We start from the raw sequence: 27,490 nt of genomic DNA on the forward strand, positions 1-27,490 counted from the left end.
ACTGGATATTTTGGAGACTTGTGTATGGGGGTTGGGGTTTGATGGTGGAGTGGAGAAGGTGATTCAACAAGGCCTGGCTGCCTGTCATTGGGGCAAGTCCAACTTGCTGAAAGAACCAGTGAAATCAGATTTGTAAAGTTTTCAGGTTGGGGAAGTCTTAAGAATTGGGGCAGATCCCCAAAAAGAGATGCCTGAGGAAATAGGAAGTATTCAAGGCAGGCAAATCTGGGCGAGGAGATAGATAATCTCAGGGTGGGCATGAGCTGGGCTTTGGGGACTCGTCCTAAACCCTGTTCTGAGACAGTGGGATCACCGCTACGTTACAAATCCTAGGGACCACAGGCTGGATGACTTGGAGGCCAAGAAGTAGGAACCCTAGGGTACTCTCTATAGACCTTGGGGGATCGGGAAGGCCCAGAGATGCTGGGTCACTGGATCAGGGAAGGAGGCCAGCGAGGGCGCAGTTCCAGCTCTGAGGACTCCGTTAGGGTTCGGGAGAATCAAGGTTCAGCAGCCCTCACCCTCCGAAACGGCATGAGCGCGTGGTCCGCCTGTTGCCAATCTGTTAATGAGGTTCATTGCACCCCGCCCATCTCAAAAAGGACACTTGAAGCCTCGGTCTGGCTCAGCCGAAGCCATCCACACTAATGCCGGGCTGCGTGCGCCATTCAGTTCGGCCTGGGGCACTCCCGGGGTGGTGCCCAGTCTGAGCGAACTCCACTGACGACGGGGCGGTGCGGGGGTGGGGTGGGGGGGACGAAACTGAGGGCAGGAAGGCATGGAGCGCGGATTGCTACAGTGCGTGAACCTCCAAGCAAAGCGGTGTGCTTAGTGGCTCAGAGCCGAGGGGAACGCGGGGTGCGCTAGGGACGCCAGCCGCCCCTCGTTCCCTCCCACCGCTATCCTTTACCCCTTAGTCTCGTCCCTCCCTCCCGCCCGCCCCCTGTCCTCCCCGCCCTCCTTCTCCCCTGGCGGAGGCGGGGCCGGCGGCTCCCGCGCGCTCCGGCCCCTCCTCGGCCACACAAAGGCCGGTCTCCATGGCAGCCGCGCGGGCCAGAGCGCAACGCAGAGCGCGGCCCCGGCGCCATCGAGCGAAGGCTGCGGAGGAGCAGGTACCGCACTTGGGGACGGGAACTGCGGGGGCGTCGCGCAGGCCCAGGCTTCGCCGTCCACGCCGCCCGGCCTCGGCCTGCGCACCCGGACGCGGGGGTCTTAGGGCAGTGCAGCTGTGTGGAGGGCGGCGCGGGCCTGCGTCTTTACCCTGTGTCTGTCTGTCCAACCGGCTGGGCCTGGCTGCTGTTGCCCCACCGGTTGGCGACGAGGCCCTCGGCGCCGGGCTGTTGGGGAGACTGGCCTGGCAGGCCGGGTTCCCGCGATCCAGTGGAGCTGCACCCTGCGCGGTGTAGTTTCGTACCCCCTCCTACGGCCGGCGTCCCTACCTCTTCACCGCCCAGTCGGTGGACCGGAGCGGGTCGTCCGTGTTTTGCCGGACCCCCAGGCCCCAGTTCTCAAGCTAAGCCTGCTCAGACGCCGGACTCTGCTGGGTGTTTTTACAGGGGTACATAACCAAAGCAATTCCCACACCTTGCGGGACGGGGAACAAGGGACCGAGAGAACCAACACCCTGTAGTACCTGGCGAGGCCCCACGCCTCCGGGCAAGAGGCAACTCCTCGCGGTTTCTAGTGTAGTTCGTGGTGGTGGTGTTTGGAGGGACATCTAGGATGCAGAGGGCTTGGAACTTGGAGGGTGCCTCTTCACAGTCTAGCCCTTCCCTTCCACATTACCTTCCGCAGGGAGCTCTTAGGCTTACTGCTTCCTACGGTTGGGCTGTGTGGCAGGTTTGTGAGTGGGTGGGACCTCTCTCCCTATCTTGGGAGTTCCTGAGCCCAAGAATCCTAGAGTTTCTGGCCACGTCACTTAATTCCTTTTTTTTCTAGCTCTTTGGAGAAGGGAGGTCGGACTGTGGCTACCATGGTGGCGGCGGTCAGAACTGGAGCTGAAGCCAGGTCCCAAAGCCAGTGTCATGTTCTGAGGAACGGAGGCCCTCGGGGCCCTCTTTTGCCTTGGAGTGTGCCCCCACTAATGTCTGTCTTCAGCCTGTATCGATGGTTTTAAAGCTGAACTCCTCAGACTGGCCCCGCACACCTTGTGGGTGGGAGCTGTCAGTTTGATCCCACACCCGGATTGCCAGTCCTGGTATACAGGGAATGCCATCGGAAAGTTGGCCTGCCGGTGGGAAGAGCCCTTGCTCTTTGGCCAGGAGGCGAAGTTCCTAGGAAGGCAGGGAGAGCGCGTGAGGTGTTTTGTGGAATGTGCCAAACCTTATTGTGTTGTATCGAGATTTAGTCTTCTCTAAGACTAAAAAAATAAGCAGGTAAACTGCAGAGCTTCGGCCACCTAGCCTCTCACACTCCCACAGTCGGGGAGGCCTGAGGACTGGCCAGAGGTTCCTAGCCCCAGGAACTGAGGGAAGTTACTTAGAAAAACAAGGGTTTGGAATGTGAGTTTCCCCCCACCCCCCACGGGCTGCCTGCCAAGGAGGAATTATTTTGGATTATCCAGCCGAGTCCAGCGAGTCCAGCTACCCAAAGAGGAGGCTAAAGCAGAAGGGGAGGCTGAAGCAGCCGTGGGTGAGGGACCCACTTCCGGGCTGTGAGTTGAGAACCCCAGAGGGCGGGGTCGAGAACCCCAGGAAGGCGTGTCTGGCAAGTCCTGGCAGCTCCACCGCCTCCCTCCCATGACTGCTCTGACGGGGTAGGAGAGCATGTGTCAATGTGTCACCTTGGGTTGGATGAGGTCCTCAAGGTCGGCTTCTTTGTAGGCCCTGCCTAGCCTGGAATATGCCCAAGTTCCTCTGAGAGAGCCCATGGGGCAGGAAGTACTTCAGACCCATCTGGAAGACCTGGTTTACTCCCCAAAGCCATGCATACTATGTTTAAACTCAGATCAGGAAGTACATCCTAAGGGGCCTCCTGCATCTGAACTCAGGCTACCTTCCTGTCTTCTTACTGACCAGCTGCTCACTGAGGGGCTGCCCCTCCTCCTTAGAATGAGATACCAGTCAAGACATCCCACAGGTCCCTACAATACGGGTCCCTACAAGAAGCCATTGGGATCTACCTGGGTTGGCTCCTGGGGCTCATGGCTGCCTGGGAGCCTGCACAGAAGACTACATGGGGAGGTAGAGCCAGCAGCTGATGCCCGAGGGCAGGGAGCCCAGGGACTTGGCCCTGGCTCCTGCTAGTGGAGCAGAAGAGATTGGATTGGAAAGGATTGGGCTGGGCTGGGCTGGCAGCCTACAGAGCTGTCCATATGGCACACGTCCCCCCTACCAGGTCCCTAGCTATTCTAGAACATCCCCATGTCACGTCCTCTGCCTGGTACCTCTCCTAATAGTGCTAAGGGTTCCTCATGACTGTTGGACCCTTGCCTAAGGGTCACTGGTGGAAGGATCTTCCAGCACTCTCCCTTGCTTGTCAGGCGGGCAAGACTACCTGCATACCTGTCTGCCGCAGAGGACTGTCATTCTGCAGTCAGCCGCTCCTTCATCCTCTCCCTTTACCTTTTGTTGCTTCCTGGGTTCCGTCTGGATAATTCAGGGAGTAAGCTATCTGTCTCTTTTGAGGGCCTCTTGTAAAAAAGACTGGCTTGGTGAGGAAAAGGAGGTAAGCTGGTTAGAACTCCAACCAAGGCTTGGTGGTCAAGGCTCTGGCTAGCTTGTGGATAGGCTGAGGCTGCCCTACTAGCCTCGTCACCCTCCTGTGCCAAGTCAGAGGGTGATTAGATACAGGGGGTAGGAGTTGGGTAGAGCCCCTCCCCAGGGCTAATGGCTGTTTGTGTTTAGGGTGGGGTTGTGGATGGGGTGTGTCTGGGTTCTGACTAATTATAGGCTGGGAAGGGCTGAAGTGTGTGTATGGGGGGGCAGAAATAGGGTAGTAGGGACCCAGCTCTCCTCTTTCCAGACCTCATGTGACTCCTTTCTTCCTCTCCCATGGTTTCACATCCCCTGACTCTGCTCCCTACTCTTCCCCCCCCCCAACTCCCTGCTGTTCGAGGCTCATGCTCCCCTCTGTTGACATAGTGAGGACTCTGCCCTGTTCTGAGTTCTCTTGACTACAGGTGCTGCCTCTGGAACCTACTGACCCTTCTACCCCTTTCGAACATGTGAAAGAATAGGTACTATCTTGTACCCCAACCCTAAAGGGGGCCTTCCTTACTCCGAAGCTCATGAATTCCTGTGACAGTAATTGAACTCAGCTCCCAGATGGAGTCCAGGTGGTCGAGGAAGGTGAGCTCCCCTTGGAGTAGGTCTGAACCAACCTCACAGTGACAAGCTTGTCATTGGGAAGAACACAAGCTGGTCCAGACTTGGAGCTGGTAGCACTATTTCCTGTCTTTTGTCATTCTCTGGTCCCGCCTCTGCAGCCCAGTGTCCCCTCCCCCAGCCTGGCTTCTTGCCTCCCTCATGGCTGGCAGCCTTCCCTGGGGTGTCCCCATGGACTGGCTGAGTTCACACCTGAGCTGCCTGGGGTCCCAGTGGACTACACACAGAAGGGGCTCAACCTGGACTGGGACACTGTGCCTGGGGGCAGGGCCGGGCTTGGTGCCCACACCCTCTTTCTTCCTCAGCTTCCTGAGGTCCCCTGGACTTGAGAAACCCAGCAGTTCCCCATTCTGGTTCTGGCTCCACGCCTTAAGGAAAGGAAGGGGGAAGGGGTAGGTCTCATGGGCATAGCCTTAGTTCTAACTCCAGCTCTGCCATCGGTCCAGCAGCCTGACCTAGAGCATGTCTTGTCTGGACACGGACCAGACACTTGGAGGCAGTGGTCCCTCTGGCACAGCTGGTCAGCAGTTCCCATGGGAGCCCCTTGGTGAAAAGGAAAGGAAAAAGCATTGCTGTTGGTCTCTCGGGTGGGTTACCTGTGCCAAGACAGCTCTTGGGAGCTCTTCAGGGGCAGTATAAGAGGGTCTGCTGTGTGCACAGCTAGAGCTCTCTTTCCAAGGGGCTGCATTGATCTGTGGTCTCCAAACAGCATACCACCTGTGGTTCTGTTTGGTCCACCTGTGGAACTGGTGATGGGATCATGCCAAATGTAGGGGGATACGTTACCTGGGGATATGCATTAGGAACCTATTAAGTCGTTTCTTCTTTTTCCTTTTTTTGGTTTTGTTTTTTGAGACACCACTTCTGTGTAGCCCTGGCTGTCCTGGAACTTACTCTGTAGACCAGGCTATCCTTGAACTCACAGAAATACACCTGGCTCTGCCTCTTGAGTGCTGGAATTAGAGGTGTGAGCCACCACCACTACCCGTTAGGAACCTATTTGGTCTTTTCATAGGAAGAATACTTCCTATTCCCTTTGGCTCCACATCGTTTGTGGAAGTCTCAAGGTCAACTGTAGGGTTTGCTCTCACCTGTGTAGGCAGCATGGGTGACTGTGGCTACGTGGGCGTTCTGGGATTGACCCAAGGCCCACTGCCACTGTTACTCCCTCCTCCTAAACTCCAATCTGGATCTTAGGACAGCTCTAGCACAAGTGTGGGTGTGTGTTGGGAGGAACCAGGTGGCATTTGTGTGGTGCAGAGGCTGAGGGCCTTCTGCCCTCTTTGTGGAAGACAGCAGCTCTCTCGGGACACAGGAAAGAACCCCTCTCTCCATCATGCTCTGCCCTATCATCATGAACTTGATACTGGGGCACCTCTAACCTGACCAGCAAGTAGGAGAAGCTATTTTAAATTGAGCTGGGTAAGCTTCCGGGGATGGATGACAGGGTTGGTGACAGAGAGGGGGAAAGGCTCTAGAATGGCCCACGTGCTCTTCGAGCCTCATAAATGTTTCCCTAGACTGGCCTCAGAAGAGGAAGTTTCAGCCTCCCTACTTCCACCTTAAATTAACATCAGGTCTGATTTGCCTTGGGAGGCCTCAGGCCACAAAAACCTACATCAGGAGGGGTAGCACCTCCCTTGTCTAGGAGCACTCCCGGGAATACAGCTCTTCACCTGTGTCCCATGTGGACTCAGAGAAGACTCCAGAGGGGGCCCTGGTGAGTCATGCTTCTCAGCAAACAGGAAAGAACTAGGTGTAGGGGCTTCAAATTCCCAACCCCATGTACATCCCAGTATCACCTCTCACTCTGAGCTGCACATTTCCTCATTGGAAAATTCTGGGCCCTCGTCCCTCCTAAGCCCTGAGTGTTTGCCCCATTATGTCACTTGGACATGGGGGCCTGCTGGAGAGCGGAGCTGCTCACTTTTTCACCCTCAGACTCTTCCTAGCATTACTTAAAGTACCATGTGCCTGCCAGGTCCCTGGCTTACTGTGGATGGGAGACTCACCAATGAGCAGCTCCATCCGTCCCCTGTTGGCCAAACAAATCTCTTAGGGCGCCCTGGGATGACCCAGTATTGGGACCTATGTACATCCCACCTTTTCACAAGCCCCTTAGTCCATGCCTGGGAATCGATCCTAGATGTCGGGGGCAAGACCTTCCTGCTGGCAAGACTCTGGCAGCATCATGGACATGTGTGTGCTTGTACATGTGTGGTCATGTGTGAGTGGTGGCTGGCACCCAGGCTTGGCGAGGTGCCCTGAGCTAATTGTAGGGTTCAACCGTGATGGGGGAGGAGGGGCTAGGGTGACCGATGAGACACTGACAAGCTGACAGGGAGATTACAGGCCTTGCTGGCTCCTCGCTCACTACAGGCTCTCACCCATCCGCCCCCATACCGCCAAATCGCACCTCCAACCCCCACCCCTGCTGAATCCCGGGAAGGGACTCTGTGGAACTGGTTCTGAGCAAACTGCAGCCTCCATGAGCTTCAGGCTGCCCTGGCCAGCATCTAGCCAGTACTTGGGTGAGCTGGGAGAAGAGGGAAAAGGTGTAGGTGGGCAGGAGTGGAGAAAGGTAGAATAGGAAGGTAATTATCATAACCAACAGCTCAGGGTCCTCAAGTCCCCATAGGAGCCTTCCTGATTGGCATCTGAACTTTCTCTGTCCCAGTGAGCTGACCGTAGTGGTGATGGTAACAGGGCCCATTTGTAACCTCCCTCAGTTTGCTGTTTTTTTTTTTTTTGTTTGTTTGTTTGTTGTTTTGGGGGGGGGTCTCCAGGAGCACAGTAAGTCCACAGAGGGTGCCTTGCTGCAGACTGATCAGTCTGGAGGCTGGTAGTGTAGGGAAGAGGGAATGCTGGAGTGAGGAGCACCTAGAGCAGGGCAGAGCCATGCCCAGGAGGACACTGTGGCGGCTGAGACATTAGAGGGCTGAGGGAAAAGTTGGTGATGGGGAGCCAGGTTGCTCAAAGGTTGGCAGTGTGGGAGCCACTCGGCCTAAGTTCCCCACAATATACAGAGGCTGCAGCTGGCTCCGAGGGGAAGGGGGAGAGGCCTGGGGAAGTCCTTCGGCTTTGACAGATTAGCTCTTGAGGCACCTGAGAGGCAGGGACAGATGTGGAGATCCTGGGTGATGAAGCCTGGGACAGAGAGGTGGCTTGGAGGCACCCATCGAGAAAGGGGAAGAGCGTGAGCCATCAAGGCTGGGCTGACCCAGAGCCTGGAACGGGGCAAGGGGAGGGTAGATGGGCCCAACGGTGGAACCGAATCCAGCGGCTTGGACTAATGGGGAAAGGCACCGCAGACACTCGGTGCCTGGGAGGTGTCCTTACTCTGAGCCCTGTGAGAGGTGCGGAGCCGGGAGGTTAGCACAGCAGCCTCTCTCTCTGGAGGCCCCACCCCTGCTCCAGGTCAGGTGGCTCAGTTTCCTTAGGGCTGGGGCTTCCCTTGAGGAGTCTAGGCGGATATCCCCGTGGTCTGGCCTGAGGCTGCTTGAAGGCAAAGTCTGCTTGGTTTGCTGATGGTTTGGGGCCCGCGAGCCCTGGGACTGACCCTGGGCGGAGGCGGAGCTACAGACAGTGGGGCGGAGCCGCGCATTGCTTTCCTTCCTCGGCTGGAAGGACTTGGTAGGTAATGGCCGGTCCTGCTTTCAGCTGTTTCTGATACCAGGTTAGCACCACAGGGAGACGGCCCTTGGCTCCTGACGGTTTCCTGTGCTGTCATTGTCACCCGAGGTTGGGCTCCCACCTGCCCGCCGCCTTGTGAGTTTCCCTGACCTGGTGAGGCTCGCGCCAAAAGCGCAGTCCACGTGTTTCCTCTAGGTGTGCGCTGGGGTGCGGGACCAAAATGTGGAAGGGGTCCTGATTAGAGCGCGGGGTCCCTGGACCCTGGGTTCCAGGACCGAGGGCGTGGCCAGGTCCCTCGGGGCGCTTCGGCCTTGAGTCCTCGCCTACGTCTGGGGTCCGCCTCCAGTGCGGTTCCCAGGTAACCGTCCTGCGATCCCGGAGGAGTCTGGCGGAAACGGCGCTGGGGGAGGGGCCCTGACACCTTGGCCTGTCTGTGAGGATTGAGGCCAGGGCTGGCTCCCGGGTGCGGGGACTGACCCAGACTGTACTCTGCAGGTTGCCAGGTGGGTGGAGCCGGTTGCGCGGGCACAAGACGCGCCCCCCTCGGGGTCGTCTGTGCGATCCGGGTATCGGTTCCGAGCACGATTCCGCCTCTCTGTGTCCCGGGTGCTCCGAGAGACTCCGCGCAGCCCCTTGCCGCAGCCCCTCCCTCAGGCTTGTTTTGAAAACAGCGGAGGCTTGGATTTGCGGGCGCCGCGGCCTGTTTTGTCTCTCCTGATTTGTTTAACGCTCGCAGCTAATTGCAGATTTTCGTAGCCTTCCGAGAGCGGACGCCCCGCCTCATGGCTGCCAGCTGCGGCGGGGGAGGGGCGGCTTCGGGTCCTCTGTGGCCCTGCGCCCCGAGTGTGGTCCGCTGTTCAGGCGCCCCTGTCCTGTCGTGCGGGGAGCGCAGTTTCCACCCTGCTTGTTAGAATTCCGGCTTTGGTGGAAATCGTTCCTTTCTCCCTGCCAGTCCCTGGTGTCTTTGATTTGCCGTCTTGGTCCCTGGGGGAGAGGGGGGAGAGACCGAAGCTTTGCTTTCCTCTTGGGCCGCACTGCCTCAACGATGATTTGATCCGAGCCTTTAAAAGTCACTCATCCTAAAATACTAAGAAAAAGAACCCCCTGCTCAATCCGACCCTGCCCTGAGAGGCTGTTGTAGAGCTGGGAAACTCAACTGGTTGCCTGTTGTCTGTGTCTCCCTCCCCCCACTGGCATCAAGAGAGGCCTGGGGTGAGAAGAGGAACCTGAAGAGGGAGGCCTCAGGGCATCCAGCTGACGAGGGCCTTTTGTTGCTTCCCAAACAGTCCAGGATGTGCAAGAGACCCGTTCACCCTCAGAATTCTAGCTGAGGAGAAGCTGTCATGCTCCAGGGCCTGGGAGCTGGCACAGGGCATGCGTATATGCTCTCATCCCTCACACTGTAGCCCCATTGGTCGCCCCCAGCCTCATCCCTGGGTCAGACCTGGCCCGCAGAGGGCTCCCTGGTGAAGATCATAGACAATGAGTGACTGTGGTCAGGGTGCTGGAGGATAAATAGTGGCCCAGCTCTGTGAAGTGGGCACTGCACAGAACAGCTCTGTGAATGGTCGGTGTAATTCCCCCAGAAAGAGGCAGGGCTGGATTTGAACTAGAGCAGGGTGCTTTTGAAGACCTGAAGTGCGGAGGCCCTCCTGGGGGCATAGTTCTTTGTCTGGGCTAGTGGGGAGGGGCCACGGAGAGCCTCAAGAACGTCAGTGCAGGGCATTTCACATCTAAGAAATGTTAGCCCAGAGGTTCCTGGTAGAGGAGGCAACAGCTAGCCTGCCTTCAGTGGAGTCTGAGTGGAGGATCTTTATCGGTCAGTGGATGATTCATCAGACCCTTCTGAACGTAGTATGTATGGCAGGTTGCTAGAAGAGGCCAGCCTCCTCTGGCCTTGCCTTCAGGAGACTCCCAGCAGGGAACCGGGACCTAGATGTGAGAAGTCTAGAGCTAGGGGAGGCTGAGGGACAGGGGCCAGAGGAAACTCCAGCAGCCCCCAGGCACAGAGAGGTTGCAAGTGAATTCGCATGGGTTGGCTGCTGTGTCTGAAAAGCATCCTGTTTTTGGTTCAGGTCACAAAGGTTGTGTTGAGTATTAGGGGCAAAAAGATAGCCTCTGCCCCATGCCTCTCCTCATGGGGCTGGGAGCACTGCACTGTGGGCCTGATGGCCTACTTGGATTCCCCATAGGTCTCAGCCTGGGTCAACTATCTGAGGAAATGGGCTAGGGGAACCATGAAAAACTACTCCCCAGAAAAAATGGAGATTCTTGGTAGGATGAGAGATGGACAGTGCCTAGATGTGGTGTAGCCAGGCAGGCCAGCAAAATTGGAGACAGACCTACTGCTGGGTGGATCTTTTGCCTTGCCCCCCAAAACTCCCCCACAATTTTCAGGTTGGGTTGAGGGCTTTGAGCACTCAGGAACCAGCATTTCGGTAATATTGGGTGGCGTGGGATTTTGGTAGGTTGGCATAGACCCTTTGCCATGCAGTTTCCCCAGAGTATCCTTTGTCTGGCAGCTGGGTGAGTTGCCAATTGTTGCCTCCAATAAACCTGCCGCTTAGTCTGTACTTCCCTGTGGGCCTATAAGGACTGCTTAGAGGAGAAGAAATACAGTAGGGAGATCTGCCGAGTGCTACAGTGTAACCTCTCAGGCCTTTTATGAATGAATCCATTTAATCCTCATAACCCTCTAGGTTTAATTTACTGTTACTGTGTCCATTTTGCAGATGGGGAAATGAGACACAGAGAAGTTAACTTGCCCAAGGTCACCTAGCTAGTAAGTAGACTTGCCCTGTTGTGTATATGCGTGCTTTGTAAAAAGCAGTTATGCATATAGTGGGTTTTGTTGTTGTTGTGTTTCGTTTTGTTTTTCTAGAAAGGGTTTCTTTGTCTAGTCCTGGCTGTCCTGGAAACTCACTTTTGTAAACCAACCTGGCCTCAAACTCAGAAATCCACCTGCCTCTGCCTCTTGAGTGCTGGGATTAAAGTCATGTACCATACTGTTCAGCCACGCGCATGATTCTAAAGAGCAGATAGTACCCTAGACCTCCAGTGAAAAGAAGCTGCCTGCCTCTGAGCAGAAGAGAAAGTAGCATGGCTTGCTTATGTTTTTCAAAGCCCGGGTGAATGTGCTTGCTTTAGAAGCTGGGCTGGGCACCTGGGAGTGTCTAAAGGAAGGGCCTTAACAGGAATGAGAGGATAGAGCAGGTGGGTGGAGTCAGGACAGCCACCCAGAGTGACTGCGACCTCTCTCTCTTTTGCCTCCTAGACAGTCCTGATGCCAGCCTAAAACAGACAGTGAGAGACCACTGGAGCCTTGGTGAGTGAGCAGAAGAAGCCGGAAAGTGCTGACAACCATCCATTGTGGGACCTGAGGCTGTACCTCTGCATATGTGGCTTCTTGGAAGTCTGCCTCCAAACTTCAGCAGGCACGAGGCTGACTGGTACCCCTAAGGAAATCCCCACTGGCCAGGCAAACTGGGGTCCTGGACCTAGTCCAGAACAGGAAGTTCCTGCACTTGCCCTCCCATTCCAGGAACATCAGCAGCAGGAAGCTTTAGCTGGCTGTGCCTGGCGCCTCCAGCTTGCACTGCCAGAGCACCATGAGGTCAGGTGCTCTTTGCTCCTAGGTCTGGCCAGGCAGGTCACTCAACGCCTTGTTTGTCCAGGAAGTAGAAGGGAGCTGCCAACTAAACAACCAGGTCTCTGTTATCACCCAGAAGACACTGGGGCTGGGGCTTTTTTATCCTATTACCTCGGTATCTGGGTATGTGGGAGTGCTGAAGAAGGAAGCCACAACTTCATACATGCTGGGCAAGTGTTCAGCCTCTGAGCTACACCCCAGCCTTCTGGTCCAGTTTTAGAATCAGGTTTTCCTTCAGGTGTGTGGGCCTCAATCAAGTTACCGGTGACAGTTTTCCTCCCCAAACCCTACAGTTCTGTATGTGAGCTTCCCAGAGTATGAGCTCCAAGCATAGGGAGGAGGTGGCCAGTCCCCTGCCAGAGATTAATGGAGAGCAGCCCACCCTGCAGATCTCATAGGGAGGCCCCTGGAGGGAGCCAGAGAAGGTGCCATTATGGGTCCAGTGTAAGAGTGGAGGGGGTTTCCTAGCCAGTTAGCTCTGGGTTCAAGCCTTGAGCTTAGATACCAGTAGAGGTCAGGGGTGGAGGCTGGCACTGCCACACGTAAGAGAGTGTGCCTGGTTAGGTTTCAGCTGTGCTGAGACTGTAGCTCCTCCCACACCCACGCCTCCACCCCCTCCTATCCCCTCCCACCCCCTCCTGGCTGGGAACATTCCATTCATTCTCTGCTCCTGGGAGCTGACAAGCTGCAGTGATTTGGTGAGTTAGAGCGGTGAGCTACATCCATAACCCCCGAACAAACTAACTGGCCTAGAGATCAGGCCTCGGTGTGGTAGCCTTTGGGGAGCCTTGCGTGGAGATACCTTGGGTGGAAATTGGTTAGTGGAGCACAAGGCTGTCCCCATGGGGTTGGAGTTTGGATGCTTCTCCGGGCTCTGAGCCAAGCCTTGGAATCTTAGACTGGGTTGGGCACAGTCTAAGTTGGGATCTTAAAGGGCTTGTGAAATCTTCCTGTCTCTAACTAAAGCCACAGTCTTCTCCTAACCTAGTCTCTTAATGAGGTCTGGGGTTGCCCTTGCCTTTTGTTTCTTGCACCACACTTTCTGTTGAAGATGTGCTGCTTCCTCGGTTGGTTATACCTCCTAGGTCTGAGGAGGCTTTTGAGTGGTACGGAACAGAAATGGAGGACAGCTGGCAGGGCTGCAGGGCTCGTGAGAAAAAAGTGCCGCGACCTCTTTCCAGTAGAGTCGGCTTCACCCACAGTTCAGCTCAGTCTTCTTTGGCAACAGGCAAAGCCAGGGAGGGTCCTTTTGAAGGAGAGGGATACCAGATAGGGGTTCTCAAAGAGAGAGCGAATTCAGTAGCCTCCCAGCCCCACCCACCCAGGCTGCCTTGAGGCAGGTTACTTCCTCTCTAACTGTTCCTTCATCTGTGACTGGAAAGTTACAGAGCCTGGGGAGCAGGACCTAGAATCGGTTTGGTTGAATTTTAATTGTTTATGGAGAATAAGAATATGTAAGAGGTGATGCTTATGGCAGTAATTTATTTTATGTGTGTGGGTGTTTTGTTGGCATGAATGTCTGTGTCCCACCTGTGTGCCTGCTACCTATGGAGGCCAAAATAAAGGCTGTCGGGTTCACTGGGGCTACAGCTGCAGATTGTTTTGAGCTGCCATGTCAGTGCTGGGAATTGAACCTCTGGAAGAGCAGCCAGCGTTCTTAAGTCTACCCCAGTGTTAGGGTGATCTTAAATAGCGGGGACTAGGTTCTCTGGACTGTAAGTCCTGAAGTTGAGGGTGTTTTCAGGCATCTAGGAGACAAAGCTGAGCCTGCCCACAAGGTTCCCTCGCGAGACCCCAGATCTTACTCCAGCTGGAACAGTGTGCACCCACGTGTCACACACTCACACCCACGCTTGTGTGCTCACCTCTGACCTGGAAAACTTAGAGCCGCTCACCCCTCCCCGGGAGGGAGCAAATGGAGAAAGCTATGAATGGAGGCGGGGCCGCCCTGGACCAAGTGCTCTGGAGGTAGACATAAATAGACGGGGCTTGCCTCCGTCATGTGCACGGTCCTTCTTGGCAACTCTGGTCTCCAGCAGTATGGGTCCCCATGTCCGCAGGTCTGGGGTTTGTACCCTGAGACCACCTGTGGCTTTTTGAGAGGAACATGTATGAACAGCTGAGAGACTTCCTAGAGCTTTGGCTACCTTGGGTGCACCCTGGTTTTTTTTTTTTTTTTTTGGTGGGGGGGATTATGTCCCTCTGTGGCCTACGTTTTGGACATTCAGGGCAGGGCCTGAATGAGGAGAGGCCTGGGCTTATCTGACCCTTACCGTCTCTCCCCACAGAGTTCTGGGGGCAATGGCTCAGCCACTCTGGGCCCTGACCTTTCTGGGTCTGGTGGGCCTAGGGTTGAGCCTACGGTCCCGCAAGCCGGAGAGTTTCCGCAGTGAGACAGAGCTGAACCATCTGGTTGTGGATGAGGCCTCAGGTGTGGTGTATGTTGGGGCGGTGAACGCGCTGTACCAGCTGAGCGCCGACCTGCAGCTCCAGCAGCATGTGGTCACGGGCCCCGCCATGGATAACAAGAAGTGCACGCCACCCATTGAGGCCAGCCAGTGCCACGAAGCAGTGCTCACTGACAACGTCAACCAGCTGCTGCTGCTCGACCCACCTGGGAAACGCCTGGTGGAGTGCGGCAGCCTCTTCAAGGGCATCTGTGCCCTGCGTGCCCTCAGCAATATCTCGGTGCGTCTCTTCTACGAGGATGGCAGTGGCGAGAAGTCCTTTGTGGCCAGCAATGATGAGACAGTGGCCACGGTAGGGCTGGTGAGCTCCACGCACCCCGACGGTGAGCGTGTGCTGTTTGTGGGCAAAGGCAACGGGCTACATGACAATGGCATCATCGTGAGCACCCGCCTGCTGGACAGGGCTGAGGGCCGGGAGGCCTTTGAAGCCTACTCAGACCACACCACTTTCAAGGCCGGCTACCTGTCCACTAACACTCAGCAGTTTGTCGCAGCCTTTGAGGACGGCCGCTATGTTTTCTTCATCTTCAACCAGCAAGACAAGCATCCTGCCAGGAACCGCACGCTGCTGGCGCGCATGTGCAAGGATGACTCCTCCTACTACTCCTACGTAGAGATGGACCTGCGGTGTAGGGATCCCAGTGACCCCCAAGAGGCTTTCTTTGGTACCTGCCTAGCGGCTTCTGTAGCCACACCAGGTGCTGGCAGGGTACTCTATGCTGTCTTCAGCAGAGATGGCCGGAGCAGTGGGGGGCCTGGCGCAGGCCTCTGTGCGTTCATACTAGATAAAGTCCATGACAAGATGGAAGCCAACCGTAATGCCTGCTACACAGGTGCCCAAGAGGCAGGCCGCAGTAACTTCTACAAGCCCTTCCACGGAGACATCCAGTGTGGTGGCCATGTACAAGTAGGTGCTTACCTGTTCAGAGGTGTATGTTTCCCCTTGAGTATGTTTGTGTGTGGAGGATACAGTCTGACTCCCATAGCCTGGAGCCCTACTAGGGAAAGGCCTAGGAGACAAGGACCCATCCTGATGCTGTGATCCACAGGGCGCCAGCGAGAGCTTCCCCTGCGGCTCGGAGCATCTACCCTACCCACTGGGCAGTCGCAATGGACTTGAAACCACAGCCCTGCTGTACCGTGGGGGCCTGAATTTGACAGCAGTGACAGTAACCGCTGAGAATGGCCATACTGTCGCCTTCCTGGGCACCTCAGACGGCCGGATCCTCAAGGTACTGCCCCAGGCAGAGAGGCTCCCAGAGGGACCAGTTGACTGTGATGTCCCCCATCCCCACCCCTGCTGTTCTCATGGACTGTCTTGGTGTTCACAGGTATACCTTGCTCCAGATGGCACTTCTGCAGAGTACGGCTCCATCCCGGTAGACATCAACAAGAAAATCAAGCAGGACCTGGCTCTGTCTGGAAACCTGTCCAGTCTGTATGCTATGACCCAGGACAAGGTCAGCCTAAAGATGGTTCCCAGAAGGCCATTGTGAAACGGGCCTAGAGGACTTGCCTCCCTCTGAGTTTTCATAACACCATCACTATCTTTCCAGAGGTTTTATTTGGGGTTTTATTAGGAATTAGAACTAGGGTCTTATGCCTGCACTAGGCAAGCAACATTCTCCTCAGTTGCAGTCTTCCTTTTCTCAATAAGGTTTCCTTATCTGATCCCTGCCTAAGCCTGTGGGTGGCCCAGGGGATTCACTGCATCTGGTCCCAGAAGAGTCTAGTGTCTGAGGTGGGTCCCTGTGTCTGTAAGTCATGTTCCCCCATGGCCCCTCTATCTCACCTGTAGGTGTTCCGGCTCCCGGTGCAAGAATGTCTGAGCTATGTAACCTGTGCTCAGTGTCGTGACTCCCAAGATCCCTACTGTGGCTGGTGTGTCGTTGAGGGACGGTGAGTCGGCGGTTTTGTCCTTGCCCCCGTGGTCTGGAGTCCAGGGAGGGGCTAGAGCTGAGACTGCCCCTCTGTCCTTGCAGATGCACTAGGAAGGCCGAGTGCTCACGGGCCGAGGAAATGGGCCACTGGCTGTGGAGCCGGGACAAGTCCTGTGTGGCCATCACCGATGCTTCTCCACAGAATATGAGCCGGCGGGCCCAGGGAGAGGTGTGTGACAGGTGGTGGGCAGGTAGCCAGTGCCTCTCAGGGCCAGGGGCTCTCTTACACAGCTGCTGGCTGGGAGATATTAAGCAAGGGAGGAAACCAGTTGCCTGGTACTAGGACCCCATGAACATCCCACACAAAGCAGAGTCAGGTTCCAGGGGTTCTTGGGATCATCAGCCTGTACGTGCTAGGCTGGAGGTGTTCTAGTGGCTCAGCCTTTCCCCCTCCCACCCACCCAAGACTAGGTAGTGTGGTGCTGGGATCAGGGATCGTAGCTTGAACCGTTGCCCTCCTGCAGGTACGGCTGTCTGTCAGCCCCTTACCCACCCTGACTGAGGAGGATGAGTTGCTTTGTCTGTTTGGTGACTCACCAGCACACTCTGCCCGGCTAGAGGGGGATGCTGTCATCTGCAACTCCCCAAGCAGCATCCCTAGCACACCTCCAGGCCAAGGTGAGAACTCATCCTTAGACCTGTACGGCTTCCCCCCGCTCCCCTGCAGCTTTTCCTATGCTCTCGTCTACCCTCACAGTTCAGTTTATTGAGCCAATCCTCAGTTCAGGCTGTTATGGCTGGGGAGGGGAAACAAAATCTCGATTTTGAGAACACCTCAGTCCTTGGCCTATAGGCTGAGTGCTTCGTTCTGGGGAGATCAAGATCAAGACCCCCCTGCGGGTTATTTGTACAGATGTCCTTCACTCCCCACTGCTGTGTCCAGCATGAGGCAGCTGGAACTGTCTCCTGAGGCTGAAGGCCTCAATCTGGGCTGAGACAGGTGCTATGTCTGTCTGTCCCTGGAGCTTTGGGGATAACAAAGGCCACAGGGCCATGGAGTGATGTAGGCAGGGACCTGGGAGGCCCTCCCACCCAGACTCGGAGGAGCCGCTGCCCTCCGCACTTGCGGGAACAGAGAGAGGGTGCTAAAGCAGCCAAGCCCAGGGGAGAAAGATGAGCCCAACCCTGGGAGCTGACACCAGAGCCCAGATTTGAAAGCATCAGCAGGCCAGCTGAACATGCAGCAGACCAGCTGAGCCTAAGACTGGAGTATCCATGTTGTATGCTATCGCCCCAGAACAGACCTTCTCACCCTTCTACTCTAGCTACGCCTGACCCTGTTCCCACTTGTATTCTACAGACCACGTGGCTGTGAGCATCCAGCTCCTCTTCAAACGTGGCAACGTCTTCCTCACCTCCCACCAGTATCCTTTCTATGACTGCCGAGAGGCTATGAGCCTCGTGGAGAACCTGCCGTGAGTCTTGGCTGCCTCCTGAGGTCCCCGCCCAGCCCCAGGGCTCCTCTCATCCTCCAGGCCCCTTACACCCTTCTGACCCTCTTGCTAGGTGCATCTCTTGCGCTAGCAACCGCTGGACTTGCCAGTGGGACCTGCAGTACTATGAGTGTCGAGAGGCCTCCACCAACCCAGAGAATGGAATCATACGTGCCCACATGGTGAGCCGGCCACTCAGATATAACTGCGGTTAGGACCGAGGCTAGTGGGAGGAGCTCCACCTCACCAGCTTTGCTCTTTCCCAGGAGGACAACTGCCCCCAGTTCCTGGACCCTAGCCCTTTGGTTATCCCCATGAACCATGAGACAGAAGTGACCTTCCAGGGCAAGAACTTGGACACTGTGAAGGTAGAGAATTCCTGGGGCAAAGTCTAAGCTGGTGGGTGGTTGGGAGCTTGAGAGTCATCCTCCTGAAGTTGGGGTTCCCGGGTCTCCATTCCCACACTAAGAGCACTCAAGAGACATCAGAGATAGGGAGGAAGGCAGAGGGTCTTCAGGGGCGAACTAAGCATGGAGCAGACGAGGTGCTGGGGTGTTGTTTCTGGAGCTTCTGGAGACACAGATTCTATGCCTCCAGAGGGCAGGACAGTTAGTCGGCTTGTCTAGAGTATGCTGACTGGACTCTCCATAGGTCTCTTCCCTGTATGTGGGCAGTGACCTGCTGAAGTTCGAGGAGCCTGTGAAAATGCAGGAGCAAGGGGCCTTCTCGTTTATGACCCCAAAGGTACCACTGCATGTCTTCAGGGCTGGAGGGTGGGTATTCCCTCTAGGACTGGAGCCTAGCCCAGGGTCTTGTTTCCTCTGCCCTGTGCCCTGTGCTCTCCAAGCATCTCCGCCCATGTCCCTGAACATACTCATGTTCTCATGGTATGTGCGTCTGATGCTCACCAATTCCTGTCTACCCTGACTCTGGGCAATAGATTCCTGTGGCTTTTGGGTATCAGAGGAGCAGGAAGTACAGTTTGTCCCTGTGTGCCCCATGCAGCTATCCCATGATGCTAATGAGACGCTGCCTCTTCACCTGTATGTTAAGTCCTTTGGCAAGAACATTGACAGCAAGCTGCAAGGTAGGTGTAATCTGGGGAAGGTGGGGTAGGGAGCAGAACGACCGCTGATGACACGTTCTCCCCCACAGTGACGCTCTACAACTGCTCCTTTGGCCGCAGTGACTGCAGCCTGTGTCTGGCTGCTGACCCTGCCTACAGGTGTGTGTGGTGCCGTGGGCAGAGCAGGTGCGTGTATGAAGCCCTGTGCAGCAACGTGACTTCTGAATGCCCGCCGCCTGTCATTACCAGGGTGAGTTTTGTCACAGTCTAATCTGGACCCCATCCCCTACATCTTCACCTTCCCAAGCCATTCACTCCCTGGACTCTGCTCATTTCAGATCCAGCCAGAGACAGGCCCACTGGGTGGGGGCATCCATGTCACTATCCACGGGTCCAATTTGGGCATCAGAGCAGATGATGTCAAGAAGATCACCGTGGCTGGCCAGAACTGTGCCTTTGAACCAAAATGGTACTCTGTATCTACCCGGTGAGTGAGCTGCCATCGGCCTGGGCTTCCAGCCCAGCGTGCAGGATGCAACCAGTGGTAAAGAGCTGAGTGGGTTCTGTCTATCACCAGGATCGTGTGTGCAATTGAGGCCTCGGAGGAGCCTTTCACAGGAGGTATTGAGGTGGATGTGAATGGGAAACTCGGCCATTCACCACCGCATGTCCAGTTCACTTATCAAGTAAGTGCCCAACTAAGATGTGAAGCCAGCCTTTGACCCTATAGCAGTTGGCTTCTAACAGTGATCACTGTCCGGTGATCCCCGAGTCCTTAGCCCTAACTATGTGTGTTGCTCTCAGCAACCCGAGCCGCTCAGTGTGGAGCCACGACAAGGGCCACAAGCAGGTGGTACCACACTGACCATCAATGGCACTCACCTGGACACAGGCTCCAAGGAGGATGTGCGGGTGACACTCAGTGACGTTCCTTGTGAAGTGTATGTGTTTGCCCATGGCTGCTGAGCCTGCCTGGCCCAGGGGAAAGGGTGGGAAGGCCTGAGTCTGCCTTGGAGCAGGCAGTGGAACAGGCCTGCTCTGCTGACAGGAACCTCCCACCCTAGGACAAAGTTTGGAGCGCAGCTGCAGTGCGTCACGGGTCCACAGTCGGCTCCAGGCCAGGCGGTACTAGAAATCTCCTATGGAGGCTCGCCTGTGCCCAGCTCTGGCATCTCCTTCACCTACTGTGAGAATCCAGTGTTACGAGCCTTTGAGCCACTGAGAAGCTTCGTCAGGTGTGGCCTCTCCCCTTCCTGGCTAGTGTCTTCCCCACCCGAGGCTGCTGACCTGAGGAATGTGGCAGAACTGGGCTGGGCAGGGCAGGAGAAGAAATCTTCTGGAAAACCCCTGCTTGTACCCTCATGGCCTTTCTTCTCAGAACCCAGATGGCAGGGCCAGAGCGGGACTACTTTCCCTGCTTCCCCCACCTCTGATTCCTCACATTAGTACTCTGCCACTTCCTACCTGGGGTGTGAGCTGGTAGAGCAGAAGCCAGAAGCTGGCTGAGCATCTCTGTGGCCTAGCCGAACTCATTCAAGCACTGTTTCTCCTCCCCCCAGTGGTGGCCGGAGCATCAATGTCACCGGCCAGGGCTTCAGCCTCATCCAGAAGTTTGCCATGGTTGTCATTGCCGAGCCCCTGCGGTCCTGGCGGCGACGGCGGCGGGAGGCTGGACCCCTGGAGCCCGTGACGGTGAGTCCTGCCGTGGGCTGAGGGCTCAGTTCTCATGGGAGCACAAAGTAACCGGGGAGCAGGGGTTAGGGGCAAAGTCTTCAAGCATCCTCATGTTCTTGGACCCATTCCACAGGTCATGGGCACTGAGTACGTGTTCTACAATGACACCAAGGTCGTCTTCCTGTCTCCTGCTGTCCCCGAAGAACCCGAGGCTTACAACCTCACCGCGCTCATACAGATGGATGGTCACCGTGCCCTGCTCAGGAGCGAAGCTGGTGCCTTCGAGTATGTGGCCGATCCCACCTTTGAGAACTTCACAGGTGGTGTCAAAAAGCAGGTCAACAAGCTCATCCATGCCCGGGTAAGGAGGTCTACAGCGTGGCAAACCCGGTGCAAGGCATGGACTCCTGCTGTCCACGCTGACCTCTGTCACCTGACCCCATGTAGGGAACCAATCTGAACAAGGCCATGACACTGGAGGAGGCCGAGGCATTTGTGGGTGCTGAGCGCTGCATTATGAAGACGCTGACTGAGACTGACCTGTACTGTGAACCCCCAGAGGTGCAGCCCCCACCCAAGCGGCGGCAGAAGCGAGACACAACACACAACCTGCCTGAGTTCATTGTGCGTGAGAGCGGGAGGGCTGTGGAGGGCCTGGGGACCCGCTCAGGAGAAGCCACCGCCACCTATACCTGCCTGCGCTGAGCCCTAGCTTCCACACAGGTGAAGTTTGGCTCTCGAGAGTGGGTGCTAGGCCGGGTGGAGTACGACACGCGTGCGAGTGACGTGCCGCTCAGTCTCATCCTGCCTCTGGTCATGGTACCCATGGTGTTTATCATTGTTGTATCCATCTACTGCTACTGGTGAGTCCCGTCCCAGGTAACGCTGCCTTCATCCCTCCTGCACCAGCCCTTCCAACCCCAACGGCTGACTGTGCCCTACAGGAGGAAGAGCCAGCAGGCTGAGCGCGAGTATGAGAAGATCAAATCCCAGCTGGAGGGCTTGGAGGAGAGTGTGCGGGACCGCTGCAAGAAGGAGTTCACAGGTAAGGCTCCCTCAGGCTCCGCAGGCCTCCCTTCTCAGGATCCCTGGATCTTTTAGGCCAGAAACTGCAGGAGGCTACGGATAAGCGTGGCAGGGGTAGGTGGCCAGGGATGCCTCACCCTGGCTTGCATTCCCCCTCTCAGACCTGATGATCGAGATGGAGGACCAGACGAATGATGTGCATGAGGCGGGCATCCCCACGCTGGACTATAAGACCTACACCGACCGTGTCTTCTTCCTGCCATCCAAGGATGGTGACAAGGATGTCATGATCACCGGCAAGCTGGACATCCCTGAGTCACGGCGGCCCGTTGTGGAGCAGGCCCTCTACCAGTTCTCCAACCTGCTTAACAGCAAGTCCTTCCTCATCAATGTGAGCAGAGGCGGGGTTGGGGTGTGTCGGGGGGGGGGGAGCGGGGCAAGGCTGCAGTGCTGGTGCTCACGCGTGTGCGCTCTCCGGCTGCCCCGCAGTTCATCCACACCCTAGAGAATCAGCGGGAGTTCTCGGCCCGCGCCAAGGTCTACTTTGCGTCCCTGCTGACTGTGGCCCTGCACGGGAAGCTGGAGTACTACACGGACATCATGCGCACACTCTTCCTGGAGCTCATGGAGCAGTATGTGGTAGCCAAGAACCCCAAGCTGATGCTGCGCAGGTTCGTGGGTGACAGAAGGCCGTGTGAATGGCGGGTTGCGGGGGGGAGGCGGGGAGACTTATTCCGGACAGACGCGCAGCCAGATCCGGCTCTGTACTGCCCTTGGTCTAATCTGCTCCATAGCCGTCCTGGATGGTCCCCCTCCACAGGGACTGTATTGTCCCCCTGCTCATGAGTGCATTGTGATGGGTTCCTGGAGCCCACTGGGCCTTGGGATATGAGGCCTCTGTGTACCCTCAGGTCTGAGACGGTGGTGGAGAGGATGCTGTCCAACTGGATGTCCATCTGTCTGTACCAGTACCTCAAGGTGAGCTCTAACCCTAGTGAATTGGTGTTATCACTCCCAATACCTGCCTGTCTAAGTTCCCTGAAGGATGTCCAGCCCCACTGTGCATGTCGGTCCTGTGCCTGCCACTCACACAGCCCCCTTGCTCCAGGATAGTGCAGGTGAGCCCCTGTACAAGCTCTTCAAGGCCATCAAACACCAGGTGGAAAAGGGGCCAGTGGACGCCGTGCAGAAGAAGGCCAAGTACACCCTGAATGACACGGGGCTGCTTGGGGACGATGTTGAATATGCACCTCTGGTGAGTGCCCCCGAGCCAGAAGCTGCAGAGCGGGAGCTGGAGCCAGGAACTTGGACTCCATATCTGAACTCAGCATAGTGAAGCCAAGTCGTCCTGGGAAGGGTTTCTGTGGCGCAGGGGCGTGGTTCCAGGGGCCCTCCCTCAGCTGGTCCTTCCCATCCTGTGTCCCCCGGCAGACGGTGAACGTGATTGTTCAGGATGAAGGTGTGGATGCCATCCCAGTGAAGGTCCTCAACTGCGACACCGTCTCTCAGGTCAAAGAGAAGGTCATTGACCAGGTGTACCGCACGCAGCCGTGCTCCCGCTGGCCCAAGCCTGACAGTGTGGTCCTCGGTGAGTTTCACCTGTCCGTGAGGCTCCCATGCCCAGCCCTGCCCAGGAAGGAGCAGCACGTGGCCCTGGGTTCCGGAAACTGAGCTGTGTCCTCCCGCAGAATGGCGTCCTGGGTCCACGGCCCAGATTCTGTCCGACTTGGACCTTACCTCTCAGCGGGAAGGCCGGTGGAAACGAATCAACACCTTGATGCACTACAACGTAAGTGTGGAGGCAGGGGGATAGTGCTGGACCCCACTGCAGGAACACGGCCTTCCCTCATGACTCTGTCCTCAGGTCCGGGATGGAGCCACCCTCATCCTGTCTAAGGTGGGAGTCTCCCAGCAGCCGGAGGACAGCCAACAGGACCTGCCTGGGGAGCGTGAGTCTATGCTGGCTCTCTTTAGTCCCTAAAGGTTTATGAAGACAGTACTCTCCCTCTGCTGCCCCCTAGTGGACCCCAGGACCCTGAAGCACTGGGGCTGTGTCCCTCAGCTCCCTGCTCCCCACAGGCCACGCCCTCCTGGAAGAGGAAAACCGAGTGTGGCACTTGGTGAGGCCAACAGATGAGGTGGATGAAGGCAAGTCCAAGCGTGGCAGCATGAAGGAGAAGGAGCGGACCAAGGCCATCACGGAGATCTACCTGACACGGCTGCTCTCAGTCAAGGTGATAGATGGCATCCATGCACAGGAACACCCCCCCCCCACACACAAACACACACACTGGTGCCTCGGCTGTGCCCCAGGGCTCACACCGAGCCACTCTCCTCTGCAGGGCACACTGCAGCAGTTCGTCGACAACTTTTTCCAAAGCGCGCTGGCCCCCGGGCATGCAGTGCCGCCCGCCGTCAAGTACTTCTTCGATTTCTTGGATGAGCAGGCAGAGAAGCATGACATCCGGGATGAGGATACCATCCATATCTGGAAAACCAATAGGTGAGGCCCTGCCCTCTCCCCCCGCCCCCCACCTCCCACCTCCCTCTCACCCACCCACCGTGGCATAGCCCAGCACAGCCCCTTACTCCCTTGTCCATCTGCCACAGTTTACCCCTTCGGTTCTGGGTGAACATCCTGAAGAACCCCCATTTCATCTTTGACGTTCACGTCCATGAAGTGGTGGATGCCTCGCTGTCGGTCATTGCGCAGACCTTCATGGACGCCTGCACTCGCACAGAGCACAAGCTGAGCCGAGTGAGTGGGCTTGTGGGTCACAGAGCTGGGCCAGGGGTCCGGGAGGAGTGGAGGGCCTAATCTCTGGTCAGCATCAGTAGGGACGGCCTAAAGAAGCTATGACTGAGATGGGGTAGTAAGCTGGGATTATACCAAAAGATTATCTTTGTGTGGGTTTGTATGTTTGGGGGAAAAGCAGGCTTTAGGGTGTGGAGTTGATCTATCTCCTTCACCTCCCATGGGACTTCTGTTCTTTCTTTTTTTTTGGGGGGGGGTGGCTCTTCAAGACAGGGTTTCTCTATGTAGCCCTGGCTTTCCTGGACTTGCTTTGTAGACCAGGCTGGCCTCGAACTTACAGAGATCCACCTGCCTCTTCCTCCCCGAGTGCTGGGATTACAGGTGTGCGCCATAGTGCCTGGCTCCCCAGTGCTTTCTTACACAAGAGTCCAAGCAGGAGCCTGGCTATTGCTTTGTGAGGACCGAATGGCTGAGTTAGCCCCAGTGTCAAGGCTTCTGTCTTCCACAGGACTCTCCCAGCAACAAGCTGCTGTATGCTAAGGAGATCTCTACCTACAAGAAGATGGTGGAGGAGTGAGTGATATGGAGGAGGGCTGGGGAGCAGCTGGGAATCCCTAAGAGACCCCAGGGTTTGGCACCCCCCTCCGCCATTCACTCACCTCCTGCCTCCATCCATGACCCGTCTCCTCCTGCAGCTACTACAAGGGCATTCGACAGATGGTGCAGGTCAGCGACCAAGACATGAACACACACTTGGCAGAGATTTCCCGGGTAAGGGTCATGGACCGCCATGAGAGCAAGGGCTCTACTGCCCACTTCTGAGCCAGGTGCCGAACTGCAGAGCTACGACGAGGGAAGCAGAGGGTAGCCAAGGGGGCAGGTTGGTCAGGCAAGCTGCCCTGAGGGGAACTGAGTCCTAGGAAGAGGTGAACACACACAGGAGTGTAGAGGCTGATGGGCAGGCAATGGCTAGCTCAGAACCCTGACGTGCCTGCTCTACCGGCCATCACTGAGCCGATGTGGCCTCCCCACGGTGTGACTCTTTAGCTGGTGTATCTATGATGGTGCCACACAGCCAGCACCTGACGGCCAGCTGTTCTGCGGGACTGGCCTTGGGGCTCCCGTAGCCCCTTCTCATAGTGGGTACTACTGCCGTCCGCAGGCACACACTGACTCCTTGAACACGCTTGTGGCATTGCACCAGCTCTACCAGTACACACAGAAGTACTATGACGAGGTATGTTCTGGGTCCCTGTGGTGAGATGCAGGGCAGCCTGCCTGTACCCATCCCGGGGCCTGTGATCTGACAGGTCTCTTCCGTGTCCATCTCTACCCCTACCTCACCCACACCCCACCAGATCATCAATGCTTTGGAGGAGGACCCTGCGGCCCAGAAGATGCAATTGGCCTTCCGCCTGCAGCAGATTGCTGCTGCGCTGGAGAACAAGGTTACAGACCTCTGACCGACCACGCTGCCTCAGGTTTGCAGGTGTGTGGTACCATGGAGTTGGGCAGCCCCATGGCGTGAGACGGCACTGGCTGTAGCTGAGTTCTTCTCTCTCTCCAGTAGAGGATGCACCCAAGGCGTATGGAGTGGGTGTAGTGAGCCCACCTCTTGTAGACTGTAGCGTCTTTCTCCTGAGCAATACTGCCTGGGCGCCTGAGTCAGCACCAGCTCCTTCCGATGGCACCAGCATCGGGCGTTCTCTATTGTCTCCTGAGCAATTCGCAAATGTGCCTTACAAAGCCTCACCGGGCCACTGGGGGACAGTGGAGCCTTGGCCTCCCCTTCCGATGCACCAGCAGCCTAGCCTCCTCAGATATCCTAGGTTTGGCCTGAGCTCCCACAGCCAGTTCCTGGACTGTATCTGCCAGATGGAAGGAGAAGGAAAAGAAAGCGGTACGATGCCTTCCTGACCTCATCTGGCCCTCCCCCGTGGGGCGCAGGCACTCCGGGTGGACTTGAGGGCCATCATCAGCTCCACCTCTAAGGTCAAGCTGGACGTCAGACGTCGGGGTCTAAGGTGGCAAGAGGGACCCAGAAAACTGAGGTCCTGGTCTCAGCTGTTAAACAGTCCCTCCTGGAGACCCTGCCTGGACTGGGGGTGCTATAGAAGGACCTCCCCCAGGACCTCCCAACCCCTTTTTGTAAATTGTAAATCCAATACAATTTTCTTTTTCACTCTCTGGTTGGCTGGGTTTCTCGCTGGGCTGCCCATCTGTCCCTACTCACCTTTCTCCAGACGACCTGGACTTGGGGAGCAGTGGTCAGGGTCTTGGGGAGCCAATCAGGGGTCTTTCTGTACCCCTGATATGGGGATTAGGCTAGCTCTAGCATCTTTGGCTTCAGCAGCCTTCAACCTCCACACCCCCTCCAGAGGTCCCCTCACAATTCCCCCCCCCCCACACACACACAGAGGGCTTTTAAGAGCTATATGACAAGAGTAGGAGGGGTATGAGTCTTGTCCTAACCTTGTACTTGCCACACTTGTTTTGCCAAACACATGTCATCAGGCTTGGTGGCAAACTCCTTTAACCTCTGAGTTATCTGGCTGGTCATCTTACCTATTTCTAAGGTGCGGTAGCACCTTACAGCACGTTTTCTAGGCACGTATGTTATGAAGATCTCCTGTGCACTGAGTTTTAAGGGCCCTTGCTGGGCGTAGTGGCCCACGCCTGTAAATCCCAGCACTTGGGGAGGCAGAGGCGGGCAGATCTCTGTGAGTTTGAGGCCCAGCCTGGTCTACAAAGTGAGTCTATGCCAGCCAAGGCTACACAGAGAAACCCTATCTCGAAAAAACAGAAAAGGGGGGGAGGGCTTGAGACCTTTCGATCAGCCTCTGCTCAGTGCCACATGATGTCCAAGATGCTGCAGGATACAAAGTTCATGGCCAGAGAGCCAGTGCTGTTATGAATTCCAAGAGTCTGTTAGTGTGTGTGTCTTAACTGTTCTGTTGCTGTGAGGAGATACCATGGCCAAGGCAACTTACCACAGAAATCACTTCTTTTGGGAGTTTGCTTACAGCAGTTTCAGGGAGTTAGTCCATGACCATCATGGAAGGAAGCATGGCGGCAGGCAGGCCTGGCGCCGGGAGCAGTAGCTGAGAGTTCACATCTGGCCTGAAAGTGCAGGCAGGGATAGAGATAGACAAGAGACTGAGGGGTGGGGAGAACTGCAACTGACACGGGCTTTTGAAACCTCACCCCCAGTGACAAGGCTCCTCCAACAAAGCCACACCTCCTCATCTTTAGTCCACCATGGGGACTGATCATTCAGATAGGAGCCTGTGGGGCTGTTCTTCAGACCACCACAGTAGGAAAGAGGATTGCTTCTAATCCCCAGAACAGAGGTCCAGATAGTACTCTAGTGCTAGTATGAGTTAAAATGAGATGTGCACACGCAATGAGAGAGACTCATTCATTCCACAGGGATTTTGTTGTTTGTCTTGCCTGGAACTTGTTTTGTAGACCAGAATGGCCTTGAACTCAGACCTGCCTGCCCCTGTCTTTCGGACTAAAGG

General features: G+C 56.3%; 1 protein-coding gene across 6 annotated transcripts; it reads left to right on the forward strand.

Annotated features, from left to right (window-relative positions):
• Nucleotides 1-975: 975 nt before the first annotated feature.
• Plxnb2 (plexin B2) lies at nt 976-26,151 on the forward strand. 6 transcript variants are annotated; one of them, XM_060388845.1, is made up of 39 exons: nt 976-1,112; nt 10,691-10,740; nt 11,233-11,392; nt 13,896-14,982; nt 15,125-15,307; nt 15,407-15,535; nt 15,874-15,974; nt 16,058-16,184; nt 16,480-16,633; nt 17,316-17,430; nt 17,522-17,630; nt 17,715-17,816; nt 18,100-18,192; nt 18,454-18,535; nt 18,604-18,764; nt 18,853-19,001; nt 19,092-19,200; nt 19,319-19,455; nt 19,579-19,749; nt 20,074-20,206; nt 20,322-20,549; nt 20,636-20,812; nt 20,912-21,051; nt 21,133-21,233; nt 21,376-21,605; nt 21,704-21,885; nt 22,126-22,192; nt 22,323-22,469; nt 22,646-22,802; nt 22,903-23,003; nt 23,079-23,163; nt 23,294-23,448; nt 23,557-23,717; nt 23,825-23,972; nt 24,478-24,542; nt 24,665-24,740; nt 25,132-25,206; nt 25,328-25,458; nt 25,537-26,151. In XM_060388845.1, exons 3-38 carry the CDS (start codon nt 11,355-11,357, stop codon nt 25,430-25,432), a joined length of 5,580 nt encoding a protein of 1,859 aa, XP_060244828.1. In that variant the 5' UTR covers nt 976-1,112; nt 10,691-10,740; nt 11,233-11,354; the 3' UTR covers nt 25,433-25,458; nt 25,537-26,151. The 6 variants fall into 6 exon arrangements, with proteins under 6 accessions (XP_060244828.1, XP_060244827.1, XP_060244829.1 ...); XM_060388844.1 differs by having other exon boundaries at nt 25,540-26,151; XM_060388846.1 differs by having other exon boundaries at nt 25,328-26,151.
• The last annotated feature ends 1,339 nt before the right edge of the window (nt 26,152-27,490 follow it).

Source organism: Meriones unguiculatus, chromosome 8, assembly GCF_030254825.1.
Source record: "Meriones unguiculatus strain TT.TT164.6M chromosome 8, Bangor_MerUng_6.1, whole genome shotgun sequence".
Taxonomy (NCBI): domain Eukaryota; kingdom Metazoa; phylum Chordata; class Mammalia; order Rodentia; family Muridae; genus Meriones; species Meriones unguiculatus.